Source organism: Crinia signifera, chromosome 2, assembly GCF_055691185.1.
Source record: "Crinia signifera chromosome 2, ASM5569118v1, whole genome shotgun sequence".
Taxonomy (NCBI): domain Eukaryota; kingdom Metazoa; phylum Chordata; class Amphibia; order Anura; family Myobatrachidae; genus Crinia; species Crinia signifera.
Genome location: NC_139218.1, coordinates 149019444 through 149031644, shown reverse-complemented (window position 1 = coordinate 149031644; position 12201 = coordinate 149019444). Strand labels below are relative to the sequence as shown.

Here is a 12201-nt window from a genome sequence, read left to right as displayed (position 1 = left end):
GGGTCAGGTTTGCATGTTTAGTACTATTCGCTTTTTCACTTTAGGGTTATTTTAGGATATTGAGAATGTATGGTAGGCCTTGGTATGTCCTGATCTTCCCAAGTTATCCGTATAAAGAGGCTGATCTCAGGCTAAACCCTATACGTAATCCCAGAAATACATGGAAAAACCTATGGACGACTCAGATATAATTAATGTATCTCAATCTACCCTGGAATGTCAATAAATGTAAGATATATTTAAGGAGAACAGAGAAATAAAATCCAGGTAATAGAAGGTACTGTAACTAGTTGATGGAGTGGCTGGGCCACGTGACACAGTAAGGTATAGATGTTAAGACCTATCTCGGAGTCGCTAGCAGGGATTGATTGTTAAAGACGTGTTTTCTTTTTAAGCAGGTCTGATTTAATGTATTTTCTTCTGTTTTTTTTTTTTTCTGGACATGGGGTTTGTCGAAAGTGTCATTTGATGGATGTATGTATGTGCATGTGTAAATGTAATGTATGTTAAAAGCATGATGTTAATATGAAAAATTTCTAAATAAAGAATCAATAAAAAAAAAAAAAAAGTGGTACTTGTTGCCTAGAACGGCCACAATCGCGTCCATCGTGTACCTTAAAGTTAAGGTACACGATGGACGCGATGGACCCGATTTCCTTTGAAATCAGGTCCATTTTGCCGGCAAAGGCAAAATCGGGGGCATTGCGTCGGTCGCGTGCATTAACATGGCCCCCGACGCGATTTTGCTATAGGCTTCAATGTTAAAATATTTTTTACATTGAAATCGGGAGCATCGCGTCGGTCTTGTGCCATTATAATGGCACAAGATGAGATGGACTTGATTAAGTCCATTTTACATAGGAAACAATGTGAAATGGGCCAATATGACCCATTTCACATTGTATATGGCCCAGTCATGGTGTAAAAGTAACGCAACCCCATTGTGAGCGTCAGCCCACGATTGCCGCCAACCCCGAGGGGCGGCGGTGCGCGTCCTCCGACCTTTTCATACCCCTACTATTCACGTTGGCGTGGAGTTGAGAATATAAAGTGTGGCGAGCGCAGCGAGCCACCGAGCCTGAAGCATGGCGAGCGCAGCGAGCCCCGCGAGGGGACGCGTATACCTGTGAAGTTATACGCGTCCGCTCGCCACGCTTTGGGCTCGGTGGCTCGCTGCGCTTGCCACACTTTATATTCTCAACTCCACGCCGACGTGGATAGTAGGGGTATGAAAAGGTCGGAGGACGCGCACCGCCTCCCCTCGCGGGCTCGCCACGCTTCGGGTTGGCGTCAATCGTGGGGTGACGTTGAGGGGGTAAAATTGGGGGTCTGGGGAATACTTTACATTGAATCCAATGTAAAATAGGGTCCCAGGGGCCCTATTCACATTTGATTCAATGTAAAAATCGCGTCGATCGCATCGCATGCGATTTGGTTGCATGCGATGCGACCGACACGATTTGTCCGACACGATCACCCCGATACAAATCTGTGTGGCCGTGCTAGGAAACAAGTACCAAAAAAGTGTATGAGACAAGAATAGGAGGTACATCCTCTAGGCACTGAGAGATGCACAAAAAGTACATGCACAGTTTTTAATTTAGATGATCCATATGGACCAATAAATGTTTGGTCTGATGCACTTTTGTTTTAACATTTTAAACGTGCAATTGCTTAATATGTCATCATTGTACTTCAAAGAAGATGGTGATATTTAGGCTGTAATTCTGGTTCATATTATATTTACATATTGGCAATAAAAATAAGTGCGATTATTTTTACCCTTTCTTCAGGGGTAAATTCAATTGTGCCAGATGTTTTTTATTTCTGCAAAAATGTTTTTGACCTATTTTTTTTTTTTACTTTTGGGAAATTCAATTAAAGCCTTTTTTACACCCAATAACCCAAAGTTCCCGAACCAAAGCGCTTTCACTATCCTGACCAAGACACTTTGTTTTTGAAAAAAAGAAAACAAAAATAGTGTCAGCATCCGAGCTAATTGGATAGCCCCTGGGGGATCAATTAGCCACCGGTAAATTACCACAGACAGCTGAATTCCCTCCTTAAACTGAAGAGTTACAACACATTTGTACATACTGCTTAACATTAAAAAGCAACAATTTTTTTTTCTTTAAAAAGCAAGCATGTTTAAACGTACATCTGGTATTTTTCTCAGCTGTCCTACGTATCATTATCTCAAAAACACTGTGGAGGATGCAAAGCATGGCTGCAAGTAACAAAGATGAAGTCTTACAGCTTCCTGCATGTCATGAGATGCAGAAAGGGGAGGAGGGGGGAGGTTTTTATATTGCACAGAGTAAACAAAGCCCATCAAAGCATGGGCCTTCTGTATTGGAAATCCAGGACCCTATGCATAAGTCTAAATTGTTAGTTGAGCCTGAATAAACAAATCAAGGAAAAAAAGGGCAAATCCCCAAATTATTCTTATAGCCTACCGCCTCCTAAAATGGGATTCCTACTTTTTACAATACACAAATTTGCCCATATGAGGCATTCGTTTCCAGGTACTGTTTTTATAATGTTTACGGGTACAGTTTTAGGGACATAAGTAGCAGATATTTTATACCATTAACATATATATATATATATCACTGGAATCTAAGACTGAAATTTGATTTTACTTCAACTGAGGTAAACATCTTATTAATTGGTTCTCAAAGACCTAAGGTTTTATGTACAGAATTATTATATGTGAGGTCATATATTGAAGTAAGAAAAAGCTAAAATAAATTCGACTTCTGAGTAGATTTCTCCTTTAAGCTATATACTACACTAAAAAGTACCCTGTGCTGCAATCTGCATTGGAAACTCACAGATGGATGGTGTAATGGGTTTGATTCCCACCATGACCCTAACTGTGCGGAGTATGTATATTCACCCCATGCCTGCGTGGGTTTACTCCGGTTTCCTCCCGCAATCCAAAAATATACTGTAAGGTTAGTTGGCTCCCAACAAAATGAACCACAGAATGTCTGTGTGCGTGTACATGTGGTAGGGAATATAGATAGTAAGCTCCACTTGGGGCAGGGACTGATGCGAATGTTCAAATACTGTATTCTCTGTAAAGTGCTGCAGAATATGTGTGCGTTATGTAATAAACGGTTAATAAATACTGTAATAAATAATACAACATGCTGAGTAAATATAAACTAAGGGGTTATAGTAAACCATTGCACGAAATAAATTCTTCATTGAATTACACAAAAACAGAGCTGAAAAGGTAACACTGCAAGCGAACAAACATATAGTACATTATATAAGTTTTTACACCTACCAAATCTTTACCAAAGTAATCTAACTAATTCCTCACCTGCAGCAGGTGGATGCTGACCACTACTCGTTGGCATGTCCAGAGAACTATCAGACATAACATGCTTCAATTCCTCGCCCATATCTGGCAACTTCATGTCAAACTGGATGGAAAGAGCATCTTCGGAGTCTTCTTTCCCAAAGCTACTGCCACCAATGGAAGGAAGGTCCAAGGATTTAATGGACAAAGAATCCTCTTTGGCTTGTTTTAGAGCAGCAAACTTATCCACAAAGGATTTCTCTGAACTGTTCTCTGCAGTGTTAAATTTTTCAAACTGAAAAGTAAAGTCATTGTATTTTGTGACATTGGTAGTATCTTTAGGGTCATCAAACCCTGTGGAAGATGTTGTTTCCAGAGAAAGTTGTTCAAATAATTCATATTTGTTAACTGATGCAGAGGATGTAGGTTGAATGCTTTGAGTAACTGTAGTAGATAGTATTAAGTCGACTGTGCTAGATTCCTGCTTCGAAGCATCAGAATTTTGTCCAACAGAACTGATATTACTTGTCATAAAATCGGCAAAGTCATTTTGTCCACTAACAGTAGTGTTGGCTGATGGCCCAAAGAGTGTAAAGTCTCCAAAATCATCAAGTAGAGAGGATTTTTTTGCAACTGAAACAGGGACATATGAAGATGCTGATAACAATGAAGATGGAGATGATAATGAAAGTGGGGGCATAGCTAACGATACAGGCTTGGATGTATGAAATGTCTTTGGGAAGGCATGACCTGTTACAGAAGTAAAGGAATCAAGATCAGATGATGGTTTTAATTGAGTAGGTGATTTCTGTTGAGGAGTGCCAATGGGAAATGCGAGAGTTGATTGAGTTTCTCTCAATGGAGTATCAAGTGGAGATATACTGTCAGCAGTTTTAAAGTCTGTGAAACCATCATCTCCTCCAGAAGATTTGAAGTCTGCAAAACCATCTCCTAAACAAAGAAAAAGCTTGGTTATATTTTATATACATAGAGTTGTTAAGCTGATTGATTCATCTACTGAACTGATTATAATCCAGTTTGATAAGCAGTTCCTTTATAACAAACATAGGGGCAGATGTATTAAGCCTTAACAAGAGATAAAGGCAATGGTGATAAAGAGATAAACGTCCAGCCAATCAGCTCCTTACTGACTGTTTTCAAACACAGCCTGTAACATGGCAGTTAGGAGGTGATTGGCTGGACGTTTCTCTCTCTTTGGGGTAGATTTATTAAGCTTGGTGAAGTGATAAACTGTCTTGTTTTTATCAACGGCCAATCAGCTCCTACCTGTGAAGTTACAGGCTTGGTTTGAAACATGACAGGAAGGAGCTGATTGGACGTTGATAAAAACCAGACAATATCACTTCACCGAGCTTAATAAATCTACCCCAGTATCACCCTTGCATTTATCTCTTGTTAAGGCTTAATACATCTGCCCCATAATTCTTACTAAGGGGGCAAATTTCTAAAAGCTCAATTGTATATAGGGCTTAATTCAACATGTTCCCTTCATTAACCTTTCCAACCCAATTACATCCCCACTGTACAGTACAAACATATCCATAGTTATTTTGTCTCTCACCTTTCCATCCTCCTGACCCCTGGATAACATTGCTGGATTACGGAATTATACAGCCCACCAAGAATCTTTGTAAACCATTATGCAATATAGAACTCCTATCCTTGTGTATCATGGAGTAATTCTTATAGATTACAGGCTTGCGAGCAGGGCCTTCAACCATTTTGACTGTCTGTGACTACCCAGTTTAATTCATCCCTATGTCCAATTGTAAATCACAATAGAATTTGCTATGCTGTACAAGAAATTATTATTAAATAATCAGTAATTAGAGGATTGGTAATTAGAGGATTGGCAAATAGAGTGATTATTATTATTATATCGACTGCGCATGCGTACCATACATCACACATGAGACAGGTTGCAAACGCAATGTAGCCGAAGCTCGACAGACAGGAAGCCAGCATTTGGGGGCGAAAACGTGCCATTTTATGGGTGTGTCAGAAAAAACACAGGCATGCCAGGTGTTTTAAGGGAGGGTATCTGACACCAGTATCGGCCTCATTCAGTCTGTCTCAGTCATAGATTGCACCAAGCGCCCCACTTCTATTCCTATAGTGGAAGTTCCAGACCTACTCAGATTTGCACAGACTGAAAAGTCTCTTTGATCTTTTGGAAATTGCAGTGCATTTTCTCTTAGTTTGGGCAGCGGTTATCTACTCAGATTAGATTATGCTGAATTAGGCCCATAGATTGGTTCCAAAACAATAACCATTAATGTTGTAGTGTTTCAGAGACTAACTTTTACAAGCATTTAAGAATCCATATTTAAAAGTCTATTAGCAAATGGGTCTTAGCCCTAGAAACACATCATCAATGTCATTCAATTTACTTACATTTGAAACAGATCTAAATTGGCTGAACTATCTGATTATCATTTATCCCCTATACTAGGTATGTGGACTTTTAATTTAAAAGACAATTTCCGGTCAAACTTGTACAGTTGGTGAAAAGTGCATTCAGTTCCACTTGCGGATTTATTAATTATCTTTAGTATATAATTTACCTGCTATAATAGTGTATTCCAGTTACACATATAATTCCTATTGCTAACCAGCTTATGAAATAAACTAATCATTTTCAAATACAACACTTTTATGTATGCAGTTTTTTTTATTATGCATAAAAACACATACCTGTGGGATGGCCTGTATTTTCCAGGAGGCTACTCGCATTGATGATTTTAAATACAGCATATTTATCAGTAGTAGCAGTGGTAGTTGCAGTAGCAGGCATTTTCTTTGCTGGTCCAGACATGGGCATAAGCAAAGGTGGGGCACTAGGATGAAAAATAAATAAACTGAATGCTTCTATGCAAATATAGTTAATGACTAGTGCTGGTTTAACATGTAACCAATTGATATGTGCAGCATAAATGTAAAAGCAGAGAGAGAAAATGCTTTTCTCCTAAATTTAACGGGTGGAAAAATGTTATCACATCTATTGTGTAGCTTACAGGTCTAAAGCAAGGATGGGGAACCTTTGGCCCCCCCAGCTGTTTTTGAACTACACATCCCAGAATACTTTGCTACAGTTTTAGCATGGCCAAATAGTAAAACTGTAGCAGTGCATGATGGGATGTGTAGTTCCGTAACAGCTGGAGCGCCAAAGGTTCCCCATTCCTGGTCTAAAGCCAGCACCAATGTTCATTTCTGTTAACTTGGTATATTGTTGCTGCTTATTTTACTTTGAAAATAGCAGATACAGTATAAACTGAATATATTGCTAAGGTTTACAGGTGGCTAGTTACACTTCTCTATATTACTCTCTAGCAATGCCACAACAGTAGAACTATGCAAATATTGTACCTATATTTCAAAGTACAAGCACATACTATCATATGGGGGTATTTAATCAAACCCCATGGTTAATTGCTAGCAAAAATCACCATGGCACGTGGAAAGACTATTCGTTCAATTTTTTTTTCTTTTTCCTGCACTGAAAAATTGGGACTTAAGAGTAGAAACCCACCTTATTCCACATAACAGCCGAATCATTGTTTCCTTATTCAAGGATGATTTTCTGGGTTTCTCATGTATTTTTGTCAGGGTGTGGGGACTCACATGCGAGTTATTCAAGATTAAACAAACACATACGGTGCTGGAAATTAGCTGCAGAGTTTGAATACCCTCTTATGTCTGTATGAGATTATTTCTATGCACACAAAAAAATGCATATGCATCTTGAACTAGGAGTCTGAAAATTCACTTTAAGAGCAGGATGGTTAGAAGTAAAAACACTGAATGGAAATGTTTGTCATTTGGAATTCATACAAATTAGAGATGTGCAGGCTCTGATTTACTCTTATTTCAAAGCAGGATAGTTTATGGGGGTATTCAATCCCTGCTGATATTTCTGAAAGTTGGAAATATTGGCAGAATTTGCAGTCAACTTATTAGCATTCAACCTAGTCAATGTTTTTAGTCGGAAACAGCTGCTAATTTGACAATTTAGTGTCCGTTTCCGACCAATGCAGATTCAGCTTAAAATAGCCAGAGTCCTAGCCGGAAACGGATGGGATTCAATAGGTCTTGGCCGATATTAAAATGTTGAATACTTTTGCCAGGCAATGCATATTACAAATTATAATGCCTATTTTCTATTATATAGTCATTACTGATTGATCAGTCCTAGTTCAAGCTGCAACAGAGGCTGCATAGCAGCCTTTAAAAAAGGATCCCTACTCTGTGAGGCACCTACAGAAGACTGGCATTATGTGGTTGCAGTTTAAAATCTACAGTTCTAGTAGTACCAACTCCTCCAGCCAACCTGCAATTCCATGGTCCAGTGCCTCATCCTTGCTGCAATAGAATTGGGTGGCTTTAAAGCAATACAAAATGTGCTAATCTCCTAACAAATGTGGAGGTTGAGCTAGAAACTTGCATAAGCTCTTCAGTTGTAGATGATTGTAGGTTTTTGCGGCAGGCTTGTCACAATGTATGTGTATGTTCGTGGGTGAACGCGTATAGTTGCACCCACGTTCTATAGGAAGTGATCGTTGGTGCAACTATACCCGCAAATAGTTGCCAAATTACTAAGATTATTGAGCTAATGCGGACTATAGGTATGACTAAAAGGAATTTGAAACCTTGTTGGAACTGACAATGCTACAAAAATCAATTTGTTAAACTATAATAGAGTAATTCTCTTAAAACAGGCATGTCCAAACTGTGGCACTCCAGCTGTTGTGAAACTACACATCCCAGGATGCTTTGCCATAGTTTAAGTATTCCCTAATAGCAAAACGGTGGCAAGGCATAATGGGACTTGTAGTTTCACAACAGCTGTAGGGCCATAGTTTCGACATGCCTGGCTTAAAACATTCAGTGCACAAAACTAGCAGAATCAAAAAAATATGCCTTGTACAAAGCAGCAGGATCTGCTTGGTGTAATATATAAAAAAGTCAGATTACCATTTTGCTTAAATCAGAAATGATTGACAGCTCAAATTGAGGGCACAAAAAAAGAAACTATTAAGCTGTTCAATTGAACACATAAATAGGAGATTTAAATCTCTCCTTAAGATTGGTAATAAATACCTTATAAATAAAGACAGTTAGCTGATCGGATTCAGTATTGAATCCCGGCGGTCGGGATCCCGGCGTTCAGAATCCCGACGCTGGAATCCCGACAGCCGAAATGCCGACAAGGGGGGGGACGTGGATCGCCCCCCCTTGTGGGCTCGCTGCGCTCGCCACGCAGCGGACCCGGTGCCTCGCTACGCTCGGCACACTAATTTATTCTCCCTCCAGGGGTGTCGTGGACACCCCAGGAGGGAGAATGTGTCGGCATTTCGGTGGTCGGCATTTCGGCGGTCGGCATTTCGGCGTCGGGATTCTGAACGCCGGGATCCCGACCGCCGGGATTTTAACTGCATCCCAGCTGATCATATAAATAAATGTATACTGTATATAAATAGTGCTACCTAAACTACTTTTTGTTCTAAAAAAAAAAAAAAAGGAGCTCTGTACAGCCTGCACTTTCACTGGAGGTATCTTGGTGGTATGTCGACAGTAAATAAGTTGACAACATATGGTTAACACATTGTCAACATGGTCAAAAAGTCAGCGCAAGTAAAATGTTGACATGGCTGGGGTTGACTTTTTGAATTCTTTTTACTTTTCATATTTTACCATCCACGTGGACTCCGAATGAGAAAGTGTGCATGCCAGTGGTAGCAGGGTGAGGCACCTGGCCCGAAGCATGGTGAGCTACACTAATTGGCGGTCCACATGCTCAGGTGTCAATATGGACACCAAAAACAAAACAAAATGAAAAACTCATGCCAATTTGTTGCTTCTGTTTACCTTTTGTTGTCAACCAAATATACCGCACCCTTTTTCTAACTAGCATATTAACATAACAAATATGTTCCTACCTGTTGTGCAGCACTGATGATGTCGATTTTGAAGTTCCACTTTGGAAATCAGCGAAAGAATCATCAATGGGTCCAGATTTAGAGGCATCTTGAAAATCTTGAAAATCATCATCATCTGATGTGAAAAGCTACATGAGCAAACATAAGACAGTCACTAATGAGATAGCACCTAGTAAATCAAGGCAGATTCTTGAAAAAACACAGGGCCTGATTCAGGTTCAATCGGTCGGGCCCAAATTTGGCCCCGTTACCAATTGTGCAGGTCTGCGCATGGGCGAATCTGCGCATACCACCTGTGTGAATGCCTTCAGTAAGTATCACACTCGCCCAGGCATTCACACGGGCAGGGGAGGGATGGGAGTGGACAGGGGGTTGGTGTAGGGGAATGCTCAGCATTTTATGGGTGTCTCCATGTAAATGCTGGGCGTTCCCTTGGGAATGCAGGCGGGCCGATGCCTGCTCGGGGTGGGTGGCTGACATCACATTACGTCAAAGCCTGCCCCCTTTTTGTCCATCTCCATCATCACTCGTGCGCCATATGCTTTACACATCCCCTCGCATGCAAATGCAGGGATTTGTGCGTGGTGCCATTTAGCATTTACCCGTTTGCTAGGCTGCGAAGATAAGCAGTTACACTACAGTTACTACGCTCATACACCCACTATCCATGTCAGCATGGAGTTGACATTAAATATTGTGGCGAGCGCAACGAGCCACCGTGCCCGAAGCGTGGCGAGCCCCGCGAGGGGACGCGGAATACTAAGCAAACCGCTTACTGGGTACCCAACTAACATACGTACCCAACCAAGTCACCAGGCCCACAATTCTCTTCAGAACAAGTTTAGAATAAAGCAGGGCAATACCCCCATAAACTCTGGTCATTCTGCCTAAGATATCATAGTATAGCACTAACACAACTTACAACAGGATCCTTCACCAACCCAAAAAAGACATAGTAAGGGGACGGTTGATACAATTAGCTGAAATCATGCTGCAGTCTTGAAAAACTTTTTATGCACAAATACACAGTTCCTGTGGAAAGCCGCAGACCTATGTATTTTTGCAGGGGTTAAACCCAAATCTACCCCCCGCAGCCTAGTCTTAACCCACCACCATCTAGTATACTTATGATGGCGTTACAGACACTCAGGATTCTGGCGTTGGCATTGTGAGGGATGTTGGGAACCTGGCGCCAGTCCAGATCTGTGTTGGTATTTTGACTGCTGGCATCCTGAACACTGGTATGTTAACTAGATCCCTTTTAGGTTTATGGCTTTAATACAGTTTCATCTAAAAGTAGGTTTAATAGTGTTTAATAACAGCATACAAGCTTTATCATTACCGGCTGAGTAAAGGAGGAGGGCAAGAAATTGGGCTGTTTAACCTCTCCCAATGCAGACGATGTACTTTTCGATGCAACAGTTGGCTGGCTAACATCTAGAGGTTTAGATCCAACAGGCATTGGAGACACCACATGGTGCTGATCCAAAGGGAAAGTCACTGGGAAGTTTGGGAAAGTCGGTATAGGTGCAGATGTAAACTGATTAAGCATATCCATATTTAAGGCACATTCTCCTCTCTGTAAACAAACAGAAAAAAAGTATTAATGTAAACTAAACAAAATAAATATAAATGGGTATATTACACAGTTAACTAAAGCACAAGCCATGTTGTAATAAGCAAATTAAAAGCCAGTGTACAAGTAAAAGAGGTGGGTGGCACATTTAGAATGTGGTTACATGATAATTGCACAATAACAGAAGAGTGTGCATTCCAAAAAGATTTTTAAAGTTGAAAACATATTTAAACTATATACTTCTTGTGGTAGCATATATAAACTGTAGTTTGATTATATACATACATTACATGGCCAAAAGTATGTGGACAGCTAAAAATCACAGACCAAATGCAGTGCATTTAAGCCCCTTGCGGACTCGCTGCGCTCGCTACCTATTCTACTCTCCCTCTATGAGGGCCCAACTGTTTGGCTACGGACAGTCTGGATTCCGATGTCACAGAAATGACTGTCTGAATCCCGACTGTCAGTGACTCGTCCGGCACCCATACATTTGGCCCCTCATCCATATATGTTTTTTGAACATCTTATACCAAAGCCATATAACAGCCTTTCCTCTCCTGGGACTCCTTACCATTACAATTTGGAACACAGCTACATCTATTCAGCACAAATGCATTAAGAAAGGTTGGCATGGACTTTTGATGTTAAGACAAGCTCTAAGATGGTGTTTCAAGATGCTGTTACAATTCGTCTACATTACACCAAATCTGATTGATCTCAAATCAGTGATCGAGTCATGTCTCTTGAGGATCACGACGAATCCCAGGATACTAAAATGTCAGAACTGGACAGCGTATTACAATGCTTTATGATTTACTGGATCTGCAATGTAGAATAGATGACTTGGGCAACAGGGGACGTCGGAATAATCTAAGAACCAGATGAAAACCTGGAGGACATCCTCCAAAGTGGCCTTATTGATGTTCTTACTAAACTCTTCAATTAATTGCGGGACAATGATCCCAATACAGTTATTGAATTTAACTGTGCTCATACAGCTCTTCGTCCTAAGGGCCTGGCTTCAGAACGCCAGAGAGACGTAATCTGCTGGATACATTACTACATGGTTAAGGAGCAAATTCTTCAAAAGACACGCAGCACTACAGAGATCAGCTTTAATGGAAACTCTGTTAAAATTTTCGAAGACCTCTCATGGCACACGCTACAGCAAAGATGGATGCTACTTCCCGAAACAGAAGAGTTGCGGAAGAAAAATGTAACATTTAGGTGGAGATAGTGGTAGATGCTCAAAATAGTTCAGCAATACTTTTCAGGTGCATGCAAGGGAGGGGTTAATACTGAGTAGTAACAAGACATTTGTTCCCCCAGCACACTGAATAGTATTAGCAACCAAT

General features: G+C 40.5%; 1 protein-coding gene across 1 annotated transcript in view; it reads right to left on the bottom strand.

Annotated features, from left to right (window-relative positions):
* SYNRG (synergin gamma) overlaps positions 1-12201 on the bottom strand; it is a 112549-nt gene that overhangs the window by 38514 nt on the left and 61834 nt on the right. The window contains exons 9-12 of the mRNA XM_083173096.1: positions 10610-10846; positions 9268-9395; positions 6026-6168; positions 3332-4261 (exon numbers count right to left, since the gene is read on the bottom strand). Coding sequence (XP_083029222.1) covers positions 3332-4261; positions 6026-6168; positions 9268-9395; positions 10610-10846 — 1438 coding nt within the window. The remainder of the gene's footprint in view (positions 1-3331; positions 4262-6025; positions 6169-9267; positions 9396-10609; positions 10847-12201) is intronic.